This window comes from Neoarius graeffei, chromosome 15 (assembly GCF_027579695.1).
Source record: "Neoarius graeffei isolate fNeoGra1 chromosome 15, fNeoGra1.pri, whole genome shotgun sequence".
NCBI lineage: Eukaryota > Metazoa > Chordata > Actinopteri > Siluriformes > Ariidae > Neoarius > Neoarius graeffei.
This window is the reverse complement of record NC_083583.1, coordinates 21,160,712-21,178,206: the sequence shown is the minus strand read 5'-3', so window position 1 is coordinate 21,178,206 and position 17,495 is coordinate 21,160,712. Positions and strand designations below refer to the sequence as shown.

Here is a 17,495-nt window from a genome sequence, read left to right as displayed (position 1 = left end):
CAGATCACTGCATTGTCGTTTTGAAGACATGCCTTAGTCTGCGTACTGCCAAACGACCCTCTGCCAGTAAACAGTATTATGACTGTATAGCATTTTCCACAAAAATCTGATCTACAAAGATGATGCGCCATCGAAGTGAGAAATGGGTTCAGAATACTGGACGTAGAGGCCCCTCTAAAAGATACGAAAGGTTTGTGGACGCCAACATCACAGCGGCTGAGAAATGGGTACCCAGAAGGGTTAGATAAGCTACCATAAAACTCTCGTGGCACCCTGAAATATCTACTGCAAAACAAAGGGTAAATGCTACCCAGATAGCATATGCATCTAGTAACATTGATGGTGTCTTGCAAACTCTTAAGCAGGCAAGGCATGACTTGCATGAGGCCTATGACCGCATCAAGGCCGAGGAATTAGAAAAGATGGTTGCTAGAGTCAAAATGTTTACATGCCGGTAGACAATATGGAGAGGCACGGAAAGTTGTCAAAGAAGTCAGTGGACGTAAATGATCTAAAATAAGCCAGATATCAGGATCTAGCCCTGGAGAGCAAGCAGACATCTGGTTTAATTGTTTTAAAAACCTCCTTGCCTCCCTACCAGATAATGACAGTCCTGACAAGGACATTCCACCCGTTCTCACTGCCTTAAATATCAGCGATGGTCCATTTACTATCAAAGAATATAAGAAAGTGAAGAATTCACTCAAAATAGGGAAAAGCCCTGGCCCAGATGGCATTCCCGTAGAAGAACTGTTGAAAAACTGCAATCTGGATGACATTGTCCTTAGCATCTGCAACCAGGCTCTTATGGAAAATGGAAAACCCGAACTTTGGTCCCTCTCATGCCTTATCCCAGTGCCAAAATCTGATAGTCTCTCCGAGACACATCATTTTAGGGGAATAGGTCTCTCTTGTATTATTGCGAAGATGTACAATCATATGATTTTAAATCGTGTTCATGACCCCATTGACACATGACTGAGAGGACCAAAATGGCTTTTGAGAGGGCAGAACCACTATGGTCCACATTCTCACTCTGCGTAGGATCATGGAAGAAGAAAAGAGGAGCAATCTCTCTGCAGTAGTCACCTTCATTAATTTTGAAGTGCACTCGCAGTGAAAAATAAACATAGGGTAGAAGTAATATAGCTTTTTAGGCAGTGCCTAAAAGCAGAGCTCCTGATGAATGTATTTGCAAGGGCATAAAATTAACCTGAATAGAATATTATTATAGCATATGAACCATCTAATTCTGTAGTGTCATGTATTTTTCGTCAGTAAATTATTGCATTGTCTTGTGACAGTAATACCAATAATGAGATACACATCACAGTTACGAATACACATTTATTCCTTTCTTTGACAGCGCATGCCATGCGCCAGAAACAACACCATGACATTTATTATAGCGTAACTCTGCTGGGTGCCTGGTGGACAGCAGTTAACCAGCACTAGAGCCATCACTTACATCATTACTATATAGTTACGATTGAATATTAAACTTAATATGTTAAACAGCTGTCTGGTTACATCTGTCAGAAGCCATGCACGTTGGAGCTCGGAATGCAGCCAAACTGTAAAGCATGGTCTGTATATAGTCAATTATGATCTATATATAGTCAATTTCCAGTGCAGGCTTGTGTGCGACATACATTTCCAAACTAGGTTTATCAGTGAAAGAGTTCAATGACTGCCCGTATAAAAGTTTGTGCTCTTTACAACAAATGCATTCAGTGTCAGTTTTTTGCTTAGCACACTTTCCACATCAGCACCAGATAGCTGCTGAACCCTTTGACCTGGTTCCTGACTTTGCACTTGCAAAGCACCACGGATTTCATCATTAGAATCATCTGATGATTCGCTGCTTAAATCATTTACCAGATTCGGATGGTTCTTTTTCTGAGGTTCATACAGATATCCGGTTTCTCTGCTGTCCATACTGACTTGAAGATAACTCTTTTTCATCTGACTAAATCCAGGCTAACAAGTATATTTACATCAGCTACACTTAACTTCTGATACCTGGCTATCAATGACTTGATGTCACATCCTGGACGCCATGTTGGTTGCCCACGTGCAAAAAGCTTGATGTTCTTTTGGACTTAAAGCTACTTATAATAGTTAATCAGGTGGCTGCACTTGTATGCATTATTATAATGAGGGCTTGTACTATCGATATCGATCATGTTTAAATGCTGCACCTTTAATAAGGCATTCGATTCCATCAACAGAGCAAAAAGCTTGAAAGCCTACGACATCCCATCTCGCCTTCTATCTGCTATTAAGGCCATGTATAGAAACACCCAGGCCAAGGTGATAACACCAGATGGATATTCTGACAAATTTCAAATAAATTTGGGAATATTACGTGGTGACACTTTAGCTCCATTTCTGTTTATCATAATTCTGGACTATGTGTTGAGGAAAGCTGTTGAAATACAGGACTCTGAGCCAGAACTTGGGTTCACGATTACCCCAGGCATTCCCGGAAGCTTCCTGCAGTGTCTCTTACAGACTTAGACTACACAGATGGCATCGTGTTATCAAATTGTCTTACAAGCACAAAGACAACTGGAACACGTGGAAGAAGAATGCAGCCACATTGATCTTGTATTTAATGTCACAAAGACTAAAGTCCTACTCTGTAATAAAACGTCATGTGCCTCTTTGTTCCAGTCTGGGGCAAAGCCTTGAAGAGATACCAGACTTCGAGTACCTTGATTTGTGGGTGAACTCGTCTGAGACAGGCATCAAGGTCAGGAAGGGACTAGCTTGGAGAGCTCTAAAGCTATGATTCTAAGCCACTGTCAAATCTGTTCTGCTTTATGGACGTGAGGGCTGGACCCTAACAACTGCAATGAAGAAATCCTTGACTAGCAACTATACCTGCATGTTTCGCAGAGTATTTAACATCAGCTGGATAGAACATGTCACCAATATTTATGCCATCCCCTATATCTTGGAAAAGATTGGTTATAGGAGACTTGGCCTTGCTAGTCCCTGTCACCGCCACCATAACCTTCTGGTATGTTGGCTCATCCTGTGGCGGCCAACCCGTGGCCATCTCAGATGGGGCCGTCCTTCAGCCACTTTCCTGGACACGCTGATGAGGGACCCTGGGGCCAACAACACCATTGAGCTTGCAGCCTGTATGCAAGATCGCTATGACTGGGCAGCCATGTGTGTAGCTCGGTAGAGGCCACCCAGATGAGATGATGATGATGATGATGATGATATGGATAAAAGGTAAGATTCTAGTTAAAATTAACAATACTTTGATTTTGTATTGGCTTTTTTTTTATAGAATAAGCCATCGATATTAATATTGATTAAGATATTGATGTTACATGATAGGCACGCTGCTTAAAAGAATATGAGCAAAAAAGAATAACAACCCTTTACAGGCATTACCTCATTGAGATATCTTTCCATGCAGTCAATCTTATTGATGCTATAGAGCTGCTGTTCAAAAACATCAATCTGGAGACAGATGGAAATAATTAATCACTTAGGGATAATTTCACAGAAAAACACTACAAAAGCTGATGCATATTCTCTTACGTGCGTGTCAAAGCCATTGTTCCTCAACAAAGCCACAAACTTGATCACCTCCTTAAGATGATCTTCATTGTCCACCTCATATGTGACAAATACTTTTCCTTTGTATGCAAGAGAAAAGGTAGTTAGACCAGTACATCAATGACATATTTCCATTCACATTTCATCATATGACAAAGAATCTTATCTAGCATGACTTATAAAATGTGCAAATAGCTGAAGATGCAACAGTATAAAGTATCTGAGGATGTATTAGGATTAGAGAATAATGCTGTGTGGTAGCGGGGGCATGGTCGAGTGCCGGTTTGTGAATGGAGAGCAAGACCAGGCAAGGTGAGTGGCAAAACAATCACACCTGTGTCTATTTGATGTGTGTGTGTGTGTGTGTGTGTGCACCTTTCGCTGATGGTTGAGGGCTGATAAGGGGGAGAGAGCCAAGAGGAGACAGTTCTCCCAGCTCGAGTACACATGCCAGTCTCCTCGCAGCTGAAAAGCTGCTGTGCTAAAGAGCCAAGATAATAAGCATAATAAAGAAAGCTCAGTTAACTAAAACCTGCCTGTCATGTGCTTCAGTGTTCCATACCTCAGGGATTACCACACCGGTGCCAAAACCCGGGACACAGAAGGGAATCACTAGCATAGAGTCCTCTCCCTTTAAGGACCTTGTCCATGCTCATGCCACTGCCCAACAAAATCAGCACCAAGCACTGCTCACCTTGCGCAAAGAACAGGAGCAGCTCTTTGAAGCCTTACTGCAGGCCCAGCAGGAGGATCGTCAGGTATTCCGGAACCTACTCATGTCAGCAGGCACTCCGGCTGCTGTGTCTACAGGCTTCCCCCACGTCACCCTGACGAAGATGGGGCCTCACTATGACCCTGAGGTGTTTCTGGTGCTCTTGGAGCAAGCCATGGATATGTGGGGCTGGCCAGTTGAGGAGCAAGTGACTCTCCCACTGCTGCTCCTGACTGGAGAGGCCCAGCTTGTCACTCAGCAACTTCTCACAGACAACATGCTAGACTATGCCAACATAAAGCGAGCTAGCCTGCAACACGTCGGCCGCACCCCAGAGCAACACCAGCAGCACTTCCATGCGCTGACCCTGGAAGAGGTTGGCCAGCCATTTGTATTTGGCCAACAGCTCTGGGAAGCCTGCTGGTGGTGGCTGAGGGCGGAAGATTGCAATGCCAAGGGAATCATCGACATGGTGGCCCTGGAGTAATTAATTGCTTGGCTGCCAGTAGGTACAATGGAGTGGGTCCAGTGCCAGTGCCCAACATCGCTGGACAGAGCGCCAGAGACTGCCCTTCATCAGGCCGGAGTGTATTGCATACTGGTGAATATCTATCACACGTTGGTGGATTCAGGCTGTAATCAAATCTCCATCCACCAAACCTTGATACAAGATGAGGCATTGGGGACAGCACATTTGGTGAAGGTTCTGTGTGTGCACAGGGATGTTCACAAATACCTACTGGTATCGGTTCGCATCCAATTTTGGGAATAAAAATTGTGCTATTACCAATGTCGAGCTCTAAATTACTCGCTAAATGGCAAGGGCCCTTTGAGGTCACACGGCGAGTTGGGGACATAGACTATGAGGTGAAGCAGATGGATGGGGTGGGGTGTGGCAGGTATACCACCTCAACCTGCTTAAACTATGGAATGAAGGGGTCCCCATGGTGTTGGCATCGGTAGTTCCAGAGACGGTGGAGCTGGGGCCAGAGGTAAAAATGAAAGTAACCGCTCAACCCACTCCAGCCCCCTGTGGAGACCACCTCTCACCATCCCAATTCATTTTCCAATGTGTTCTCACCCCTTCCTGGCTGCACTCACCTCATAGAACACCACATTGGGACACCCCCAGAGATGGGGTACAGAGCTGCCCCTACTGCTTACCTAAACACAAGAAAATTGTTTGTGATGAACTCAAGGCCATGCTTGAAATGGGAATAATTGAGGAGTTGCACAGCAACTGGAGCAGGCCAGTGGTCTTGGTCACCAAGGCTGACGGGTCGGTCTGGTTCTGTATAGACTACAGAAAGGTAAGTGCTCTGTTTAAATTCGACATGTACCCAATGCCTCACATTGATGAGTTGCTCAGTCTGTTAGGTGCCACTCATTTTTACTCGACACTGGATTTAACAAAGAGATATTGGCAGATCCCCTTGACTCCTCTATCTCAAAAGAAAATGGCCTTTTTGACCCTGTTTGGCTTACACCAGTTCGTCACTGTAGAATCAGACCAGGTGGGTGGAGCACAGAGGCACGGCAGGCCAGAACTGAGTTCTCAAAAACCCTTTTATTTTAGCTTTTCAGCTTTACATCTACTCTCCCAGGCACACACACACACACACACACACACAAGTGTTCTGGTTGGGGGAGAGCTCCCCTCCTCTGCTCTCCCTCTCCTCTTATAGGGCATGGTCACTGGGGAAGACACACAAACACAGGTTAATTCCCATCAGGTGCAGTGATTCTACCACTTACCTTCCCTGACTCCGCCCTCCATTCACAGACCGACGCTGCCACAGTCACCCTTCCATTCGGGTTATTCAGGGCCCCGGTGATGTTCCAGCAGCTCATGGACAAAATCTTCCTCCCTCATGCCGCCTAGGACATGGCCTACCTGGATGGTATTGTTCTATATCAATGATTGGCCACAGTACATGAAACACCTCAGGGCCATCCTGGAGTCGTTGAGACATGCGGGACTCATGGCTAACCAAAAAAAGTGTGTGATTGGGCGGTTGGAAGCATGGTGTCTGGGCTTCTACTTGGGTCATGAGCAGGTGCATTCCTAAATTGACAAGACCACAGCCATTGCGACCTGTCCAAGCAAGGCCCAAGGTCAAAAAGGGGGAGAGGCAGTTCCTGGGGCTGGCTACTATCATTGGTTTGTGCCTAATTATTTGGATGTTACCAGTGCACTGACCTGAGCTCACTAAAAAGGGGGTGCCAGATCTGGTCCAGTGGATGGAGCAGTGCCAACAGATATTCACCATGGTAAAGGGTGCACTGTGTGAGGGGCCACTGTTACACTGCCCTGACTCTTTTGTCCCCTTTATTTTGTAGATGGACATGTCAGGCAGAGGGCTGGAGGCTGTTGGTGGAGGGGGATGAGCACCTGGTGCTGTACATAAGTTGAAAACTCTCGGTGTGAGAGACGAAATATAGCACCATAGAAAAGGAGTGTCTGGCCATCATGTGGGCAGTCCTCACCCTCCAGTACTGCCTGCTGGGATGCCCTTTCACCCTCTGCTCAGACCATGCACCACTCCAGTGGCTCCACTGCATGAAGGATGCCAATGCTCAGATGACCCATTGGTATCTTGCCCTCCAGCCTTTCAAGTTTGAGATGATCCATAGGCCTGGGGCACACATGGTGGTAGCGGACTATCTTTCCCATGGGGGGAGGGGAGAAAGAGAGTTGGCTGCAGGCTGGATGGCTCCCTGGCCTGAGTTGGGCAGCGGGGGTATATGGCAGCGGGGGCATGGTCAAGCACCAGTTTGTGAATGGAGAGCAAGGCCAGGGAAGGTGAGTGGCAAAACAATCACACCTGTGTCTTATCTATCTATCTATCTATCTATCTATCTATCTATCTATCTATCTATCTATCTATCTATCTATCTATCTATCTATCTATTTGCTTAGAGGCTACAGGAAGAAAGACAAGACAAAATGTATGCAAGATATACAAAAAATCAGAAAGAAAAACCCAAGACTGACAAAGAAGACAAAAAAAAAACACCAAGAAAGATAGAACAAGCAAACAGACAATAACAACAACAAAAACGTAACACTCATACAATGATCATGTATGGTAGATGTAAAAAAGGAGAGAAAAGCCCCATCATCCCTCAGCTGTTAGTGAAGTAGGCAGGTCCCAAGATGGACAAGGCAACCACTGACAGTCACACACCATTATACCCAGCAGACCAGACCAGCCGACACAGGGCAGCACTTGTACTGGGGAAGCCAGTTGATAGCTCGCAGCATTGTCCAACTCTGCCTTACAACTACTTCAGGCCACTTCTCCAGCAGTTCACTGTCCTTCTGGCCATGACTACCATCAGCTACCAGATGGCCTGTATTGTGCAGGACAGTTGGTGCTCTGAGCGTCAGCACCCTCCTCCAGGAGCATTTTTACTGTTGCCAGGTGACCATGACAAGCTGCTAGGTGGGAAGCTGTGCAGAACTGAGCTGTGCATTCTTGGATATCATCACCATGGTTCAGCAGTGGGTGCGCAGTACTTGTGTGGCCTGTCTAGGTTGCAATGTGCAGTAGCAAGCATTGTACTGGGCTGATCTGCTGCATGCTGGTATTCAGCCCCACCAGTTTATGCACTGCCCCGTCTCAACCCGCATGAGCCACCAGATGCAGCAATGCGCGCCACTGGTGGCCGCCACACCCAGCTGATAGCCAGGAGACAACGACGCGTCAGTTGTTGAGAGGTGGATTTTTTTTTTCCTTTCTCCTCCCCCCCATTTTAAATTATGTATACAATTTAGATGTGTATAGTATGATATGACAGACAGATATTATGTGGATAGATAGTGACAGTAGCAAAGGTAACAATATTCAACACATAATTTATAGAGATTTGCAGTAGGACTGGAAGTTTGTTAGGCTAATTTTGTTTAATTATTGAGCATGATGATGTCCAAGGATGTTATTTTTCAAGACAAGAAGATAAACTTCATATCTTCAAGCCAATATGCAATTTTCTTTTTATTATATAGACACACAAACAAAAACTACACAAGTTAATCAAAGCAATTCATTGAGTTTCTCACTGGTGAAGATGTTGGAAAATATGTTTCTCAATGTCCTGGTTGTAGTTTGTATGAAAAATACAAGTGACGTATTTCCCAGTAAAACACTTCTCTCTCTCTCTCTCTCTCTCTCTCTCTTACTTCGTTTACACGTAGCCGGGTATTTATGAAAACGGGTATCTTCTCCTCCACGTACTAGAAAATAATTCCGTTTACACAATGCTCAAAAACAGCCAGGGAAGGCTGTCAAAAACATGTCAAACAAATAGAAAGCCAAGGAGGAGGGACCGTCAGATCACAATGCTAAAACTCCGTTTTCCCCATAACACGGAGAAAACTCCGTTTTCCACTATTTACATGCAGGCATGAAAATGGAGTTTTCACAAATCTCCACTTTGCCCGGAGTTTTCAAAAGCAGCCATTTTCAGTGACTGAAACCTCCGTTTACGTGTAAATGATGGGTGCAACTGCATAAATAAATATCCGTTTTTATAGATACCCGGCTACGTGTAAACGGGGTCTCTCTCTCTCTCGCTCATATATATATGTGTGTGTGTGTGTATGTCCCAGCCCCTTGACCACTTAGCATTCTTTAGCATTTTTAAAAATTATGCAGTGGGTAAAGTTAGGCTCAGAGCTTGGGGTGAAGTTAGACTTTAAAGGAACAGCTTTACCTATGAATGTTACAAAATGCTAACACTAAAGACTCTTTCCAAAAAGGGAAAAAGTTTCCTCAAAGAAAAGAATTATATGCTTTTTATATTGTAAAACAATAACATTAGAATGAGTGGATTTATATAAACCTGTGATTTTTAATTATAGCCGGAACTACTATCTGAGTTGCTGTTATAGAAAACCTTTTGACCAATCGGATTTGAGAATTCAAAAGTGCTGTGATACAAAGTCCATTAAAAGATGGTGGGCAGTTCTGTTTTGCTGATCTTTAGTTTTACAAGAAATGTGAGAAAGGCAGTTCAAAATTTTCTGACACTTGTGGATTAGGACATGCTGTAGAATGAGTTGTCTGTCATCAGCATAGCAGTGATGTGAGAAGCCATGTTATTTGCAATCCAATCACAGTGATTTAGTGTAGAATGAGCAGTGGCGATCCTAGAGTGATTTACTCCCCGGGCGAAACCCCCTGCTTTTTTTTCGCGCCCACGCTCGTGCCGCCCCGCGTTGGGCTCTGTATTACCCAACAGAATGTTAACAGCTTTACATGGTCGTTTAAACATTTCTCGTCGTGTGTTGTACGTCGCGGACACGGCCCGTTATAAATTTGCTGTTACCAGAATGGCAATGGTCAAGTCGTAATGTATTACTTAAGACTCTGTGTAATGTCATAGTAGTGTAGTACTATGGTAGTAAAGTCTTTTTGATGACTAGTACAACGTTCCGCTGGCGGGATTGTGCATATTATGGGGCTACGACAAGCACATACACTGATGACGTCACCTGCGCAACTTTGGTATTGGGCTTACCCATCCAAAATGTTCACCCCCCTGCCCGTCTTTTTTTTTTTTCGGGGGGTTTTTTTGGGGGACCTTTTTTTTTTTTGGGACCGTTTTTTTTTTTTTTCGCGCCTGCGCTCGTGCTGCCCCCCCGCGATGCCGCCCTGGGCGGCTGCCCGGTCGGACCACCCCCAGGACCGCCCCTGAGAATGAGAACTAAAACCGGTCAATAGCTAAAACCAGAGAAACTCCTGTAGTGAAGGTTATGTGATGAAACAAACCCTTTCCAGGTTATATGGAAGGATTGATACTGTAGATATGATGAAAACCATGTGTGAGCATGACCACGGAAGACCAAAACTCAAATCACATTTAGTTTCTGTTCATGGCATGGGTTCCCCAAAGCCTTACAGAGGAAGCATCACAAAGAAAGTGTGTTCAAAATGATTTAACACTAAGCCTTGTGTTGTAGCACATTGTGCACACTGGCCAAAAATGAATGTCTCATAAATTTCTGCTACACAATAGATTATTAAGAACACTCACTTTGTTCCTCAGAAAGCTGTGTGCTGCAGGGACTTTTCTGCCCAGGTCTGTAAGAAACATCACCACTGTGGAGAAGAAACCTCTATCAGTCACAACCACAAGTTTTCCACTTCCTATATAATTACACTTTGTTCATAAAGATCTCTGGAAACTCTAGTCTGATCACATAGAAAATGAGAATTTTTTTTTTAATGTTGGGGTTAATATGCCTTCATTTCTTCAATGAAATGTCCAAGCAAAATTTAGACATCCTGAAATAGAACACTTAACCATATACAAAATAATAAGTCCTTACAAGTCATTTGGTATATGGGTCCGTCTCAGAAACTGGTCTCCCATTTGGGACATTATGGTCAAAAAATAAATTTTCTAATTTTACTAATTTTTTTTGCATTTACCGAACATTCAACATTTCTTTTGTCATGTTTCATAAGAATAAAGATAGTATCTTGCTTTATCTGGCCTCCACTGTGGAAATTTTTTTTGATTACAATTCAAATGCTTTTGTAAAATTGATTTACATATAAAATAACTACATCATGAAGAATTAAAGCCCCTCCTTCACAGATGAGTGAAAATATTGAATAAATGTCCTCTTTTTGATTGCTTGGGTTAAAAATGCCAAGTTATGATGACCTGAATTGATTATTCACTTAAATATGAATAATATGATACATTTTGGGTATTTGATATGGCGAAATAGGACACAATGGAAAAATCAAGAACACACCGGAAAGATGAGAATAACGGCGGTGGTAAAAGAACAGCTACTGTACCGGCTGAAGGTCGTGCGGGTCTCTGCTGCAGCGTGCGAGCACCGGGACATCACTACCGCACCGGACAGAGCGCAAAGTGGGGGCGGGGCAAAATGACTGGCCGTAGATTCTATCAAAAGTTCGATCTAAATTGACCATGGTTGCAAAATATTGGCCAAAAAAATGCAAACACTATGAAATATGAAAGTAAGATGAAAAGGAAACATTCTATTGCCTTATACTGCAAGACTAAAACAAAATAAAACTGTCAAAACTCACTTTTTCAGTCATAACATCTAAACAGATCACCTGCGTGACAGAAAGACCGCAAATGGAAGCACCATCAACTTCTAACTGTTGGAGTGGAAAATTCCATTCTACACATGCAGATTGTTAATGTGTGTCCTTCCCCGCACACAAATAACACGCTATGGTAAAAAATAGACCACAACTCATTTTATAGCTCAGAAATTCATACAAGACCAGCTACTATTGTAACATATTCTGTAAGAAACATATTCTATAGAGATCTTGCAGTCACGTGACCGGAAAGTACACAGCCGCCATCTTGTCGGTAAAAAACACAGCTGAATACTGCTGCACTCGTGTACAGAATGGATCAATTTCAACCGACGGACTACACAGCTCATTTTTCTAATGAACAGATAACTAGATATATGTCTAAAATAAATGACCTACAGATTAGTGACCCTTATGGCTTACCGGACGGAGTTTTCACGACCGTGTCAGTGGATGTTGAACTGCCAGCGGAATACCCAGACGTGTATAATTACCTCATCAACTTTCCCTTGCTGTTCAGTGGTGAAGCACTGCGTGCTTATAAATCTCTGGACAGTTATCTTTACAGAAATTCAGGATTTGTCAGCGACTCAGATGTGGCATCTTGTAAACAAGAAAATAACTATCCTCATTGGACGGGTAAGTCACTTAAGTATTGAGTACTAACACTATATCAGTATCTAGTATAGCACTGACCAGCCGATTATAGAATACAGTAGAATAAGGTAATTCCAGCTGTAATTCCAAATCGTCCGTCTTGTTTACCATGGATCTGGCGTTGGAGAGATAGAGGCTTGGCAGTGGAGATTTGAGTGGCTGTTTTCTGAGCTTAGTCAACAGGCCGGCTCTGCAGCCTCGCTTTTGCTTCCGCTCCTGGCGCCACCTCCTTCGCTTTGCTTCCGATAACAATCCACAGAGACCCCGCTGGTCTCGCTATCTCGTCCGGAATGTTGTGCATGCGATGGAAATCGCTACAAACCATCATTTTCTGTTGGAAACCAATGTCCAGTAAGTCCATACGGTTGTAGTGGATATTGAAGTCCGGTACAGACGAACAACACGCAAAAATACAAAAAACATAAAAAATGTGCACAGGTAGGGAGAGCTTGTAGCCGCAGCCATTGTAGTAGAATTGTATATAGTAGGGTTTTCCAGAAGAAAAGGTAGAAGTAGAACCAGAAGTAGAAGGCGGAAATATGGCGTTTGACCGACAAGATGGCGTCTGTCACAATCTGGATCGGCTGTGACGTCACATGCAAGTGCTCCATACCTAACTTTCAGCTTTCGTTTTAAAAAACATGTTAGGACTGGGACTGTTTTGGCCTCTAGAGGCCGCTGTTATTTCCTTTTTTGGTCATGTTTGTTTTGGCCTCTAGAGGTCACCACTGTGTTCTGTATTTTGTTTTTGTCTTATTGCCTGTTTCCTGCCCCGCCCTGTCCTTAATTAGTTTGTGTATTTATACCCCTGAGTTCAGTCCTCTTGTCACGGAGTCTTTGTGCTGTTATGTTTAGCTCCAGTTTCCTCTGTACCGTGTTTCTTGTCTTTTTGGTTTTGCACTTTGCTTTTCTTTTTGGACCTAGTATTTACTGTGTTTTTGGATCTTCTGAGCGTTGGTATTTTTATTACTATATTATATTATTATTTTATATTACTACTTTTGGTGAGGTAGTGACCTTGACCCTGAGGCTTTCCGTTTAGATCAAAACACACGATCGTATTGGTTTTGGGTATGCGGAAAATGGAGTTACAACGGTGATCAAATATTTTGCATGATGTTTTATTACGTTTATGATTATTCTGTGAGCGCACCGATCCTTAGGTGTATAAAGTTACAACTTAAAATACAATTAGTGATAACTGTAGACTTTTCAGTGGACTACAACCTTTTTAAGGAAATGTGATGTAGTCAACCATTTATCATGTCCCAGATCAAGCCGCCATTTTTCCACAAATTAGCAAAATTTTTGCCAAATTCTGAATAGAATATTCACATCAAAGATTGTTTTAGCTGTATTATTTCTTTCATCATTTTATTTCAAATTAAAACCAACATCACCATTCAAAACTGTATAGTTTGACTGTGAATATATTTAGTGGGGTACCCCCACAGTACCCAGTTTCTGAGACAGACCCATATCTCTTTATTTTTATACTGCAATATTGTCAAAAGTGGGGCGGCACGGTGGTGTAGTGGTTAGCACTGTCGCCTCACAGCAAGAAGGTCCGGGTTCGAGCCCCGTGGCCGGCGAGGGCCTTTCTGTGTGGAGTTTGCATGTGCTCCCCGTGTCCGCGTGGGTTTCCTCCGGGTGCTCCGGTTTCCCCCACAGTCCAAAGACATGCAGGTTAGGTTAACTGGTGACTCTAAATTGACCGTAGGTGTGAATGTGAGTGTGAATGGTTGTCTGTGTCTATGTGTCAGCCCTGTGATGACCTGGCGACTTGTCCAGGGTGTACCCCGCCTTTCGCCCATAGTCAGCTGGGATAGGCTCCAGCTTGCCTGCGACCCTGTAGAAGGATAAAGCGGCTAGAGATAATGAGATGAGATTGTCAAAAGTGATTCAGCTACTCACTTTTTAGTGTTACCTGGATGTGTGTATTCTAATAGCTCAGGGTCTGTGGGGTATAAGAAGAGTAAACGCACAATACTTAACTTACAGTGAAATATTAATATTGGTTAAATACTATCCACATTTACACTTGATGAAAGTCCAGGGTTTTTTTAACTGGCTGTGTTTGGATACCTTTGAGTCTGTGGAGTGGCTGATATCCAGGCTTGGGGATGAGATGATCCTGAAGGTCTACTTGGAATGGAATGGGACCATTGTACCCACAGTGGAGGCTAGGGAATGGCTTCACTTGGTTGGTGTGTACAGAAGACCTGTCTGTAGGAAAAGAGTGCAGAGAGCCAGCCTGTTCCAGACTATTAAGGCTGAGGCTGTGTGTACCCAGATGGGAGTGATACCAACTGGGAAAAACATAGCTGGCCCCCAGGTAAGTCTGGTACTTAGTAGAGGGCAAGTACGATGGTAGACTGCTTGTTTGACACCCTCCAAGACTTGTGCTATGGTAGCTGGGGTAATGCCAGTCATGTTGGGCCCTGAGATTTCTGCTGTCAGTATCAACCTGGTTGGGGTACAGCGGGTGCTGGCATGGTCTGGTTAAATGATCATGCTGGATAAATTTTACACAGGACTGGGTAAGACTGGACATCATAGGGTTGTGTTGGTGGCTAAATGTCGGTCCTTTCACCACCCTCTTGAGGACAGTGGAGTGATCAAGAGAGGTCTTTGGGGCCAGGAGAAGCCCAGGCAGGAATTCCTCACTCTGTGTCTCATCATTTTCCTCAGGATAGTTTAATGATTTTTGATGATGACCTTGATGAGCCATGTGGCTGATGGAGCTGCAAAGAAACCATATATATTCCATAATATATCCTTTTGTGTTGGACAAACTACAAAACTAGTCTTGGATTACTTTGGTTATTCTGGTATCCTTAGGGAGACCCAATGCAAGCATACACTGAAATTACTGGGTTAAAAGTAACTATGGGTCAATTTGGAACCTCAGCCTTGGGTCCAATATGGACTATACCAGCATGGGTTGTTTTAACGAAGTGAAGCTGGGTTAGGCTGTTGACTCACCATGCATTTAAGGAAAAAATGGTTTACATAACTACAATACTGGGTTGTAGACACCCAAGTTCTTATGGTTACAGTGTACATATTGCCTGAGCAGCTTTTTTATACAAGCACAAAAGAAGTTTCAAACAGTGATATTTTTCTCCCAAAACATCTAATGTGTAAGGCTCCCATATGGTGCAACAGAAAATCATTGGGAAGTCGTGATTGAATCCTGACAATGCCATGCCTGTCTGTGACCAGGAGCAAATTGAGCAAAATTGGCAACACCTAATGTGAAAGCACATCTAGTGTGACAGCAGTCTAAGTTGACTAAAACATTATAATTCACTATTATATCCATGGACATTTTAAAATCAGGAGAGATGACTATCAAGCACAGGATTAGACTTAATTTGATTCCAGTGCTTGGCATCAATCTGATATAATGTTACAGAGATAATGTGAGAATTTTTACTAGCTAGAAGTAACATTAATAGTAAAGTTGCAGCCTGAAATAAGGTAATTTAATGTTTACTGTAAATATAATTAAGAATTTGATCTAATCTTGAAAATATTCTCACAAGAAATACTAATTTGTCTTGTTTGTCAGATGACTAACTTTGACTATCAAGGCAAACTGCATGCTTTATTTATTTATTTATTTATTTATTGCTGATGTAATGTCTACAAAAATATATCATTTTGAATGCTTTAGCCAAATTATAAATTAAATGAGAACCAGTGTGACAGACAGCAGTGGAAAATTCTAGGTATCTTGATGCAATGTACCCATTCAGTTTCCAAAATCAACCCACTTTGGGTCATTTTTATGAAACTACCTTACCCAACAAGCTAAACACAGCAAATGAGTCATAAAGTTGTAAAGATAACCCAGAACTTTTAGAGTGTAGAAACTCCAGATGTCTTCCACGTTGGCCTCAAAAAAGCAGGGCCTATGTATGTAGCTGTGATGCATTTTACCCTATTTGAGTGCCACTTTAAAACCCATAACATTCTGCCTGGGCCCAGAATGAAACCATAAAATGCACTTAATTAGTATCAATCAATCAATCAATAATAGTAAATATCACACACAGAAACTGAGTTACACACACAAACTAATACATACGAAGGATATGATGCTGCCTATAAATAACTAGTAAGCTAATTTATCTAGGCAGCAAAAAATGGATTACTGTTATAAAGAAGAAAGTCGCACAGAAGTCACAGCTATAAAATACAATATTTGAGCAAATAAAACAATAAAAAAAAATAAAAAGGAGAGGAAAAAGTGAAATTACAGTGTGAGGAAGAGAGAAAGGAATGCTAATATGCTTAGGCCACATACTTCAACCAGTTTATACCAGACGTATATATTGGCTGGGATCATTCTCAATGCAAAAAGCAACAAAGACGCCTTTTCTCAAAGAAGAGAAGTTTATACAGCAACAAATCCTGAGAGTATTTATGATGCCAGTTTCAATGTGACAGAGATTAATTAAGGAATCAGATAGGAAGTTAACAACCACATACTTTACTGATTACTCATAACAGGCATAATAATACTTTAGCATGCCTGTAACATTTGCATGAATGCAGGGAAAAAAAGGTGCTGACAATGACATTTGTTGTTTTTGTTCTTATGCTTTCACAGATAGGAATTGGTGCAGAAAACATCTAAGCTCACACTTGAAATCTGTCAAAGCCCAGGTTTTGTGGTGCAAGAATGAGGCCAGCATATGCATGTCATAGGTGAAAATCTAGGGCTTTGTACACAGTACAGACAGGCACAAGTTCTTACATACTAGTATTATTTAGGGCTGCAAAAAAAAAAAAAAAGCCCCCTTACAGTGTGTTCAATTTTTGCAGACATTGCAAGTACAAAAAACCCACAACTGAACTTTATCTATGTATTTGTATCTACCTCCATCATCACACACATCTGTAAAACACTTCTTTTAAAAGCTCCTTTAGATAGAAAATAAAACAAACTCTGTCAGTTATCCACTGTGATTACTGCATTTTATGATTAACATTACTCAATGGGCATGCTTGATTTGATAGAAAAATAGACTAAATTTGATCTTAATTAGCTTAATAATGTTGACAGTGCCAGTGGTTGACTGAGTGTAACTGGTAAGTTATTCTGTTTTGCTGGACTATAAGTACATTCATAAAGATAAATGTAAATATTGTATATTTATAAGCTAATTAAATTAACATAATGTTGCATTACATAAATGATAAATTACAATTGATACTGGTGATAACCTTGTTGAAATTAAACATGTCTAAAGTGTATAGACTTTTCTGGGCAACCTTTGTTGAGAGTGCAGATTAATCCAAAAAGTATTCAACAATAAAAAATAACTAAGATGAGTAAATAATCACAAACTCACTTGAGGATGGATGAAAGGTCAGAGCGCCAGTCAGAGCACTTGTGTATTGATTTTGTGTTTTGTGTAGATTAGATGTTTAGTGAAGTTAAT

At 42.2% G+C, this 17,495-nt stretch overlaps 1 protein-coding gene across 3 annotated transcripts in view; it reads right to left on the bottom strand.

Annotated features, from left to right (window-relative positions):
- Window positions 1-17,495, bottom strand: part of traf3ip2b (TRAF3 interacting protein 2b) — a 27,378-nt gene extending 9,883 nt beyond the window's left edge. Inside the window, exons 1-6 of one of the 3 annotated variants that reach the window (XM_060940988.1) lie at window positions 17,406-17,495; window positions 14,128-14,786; window positions 10,331-10,395; window positions 3,955-4,060; window positions 3,562-3,659; window positions 3,412-3,480 (exon numbers count right to left, since the gene is read on the bottom strand). In XM_060940988.1, coding sequence (XP_060796971.1) covers window positions 3,412-3,480; window positions 3,562-3,659; window positions 3,955-4,060; window positions 10,331-10,395; window positions 14,128-14,773 — 984 coding nt within the window. In that variant the 5' untranslated portion in view covers window positions 14,774-14,786; window positions 17,406-17,495. Of the gene's footprint in view, window positions 1-3,411; window positions 3,481-3,561; window positions 3,660-3,954; window positions 4,061-10,330; window positions 10,396-13,956; window positions 14,000-14,127; window positions 14,787-17,405 lie in introns of those variants that run through there. The other 2 variants (XM_060940989.1, XM_060940990.1) reach the window with 2 other exon arrangements.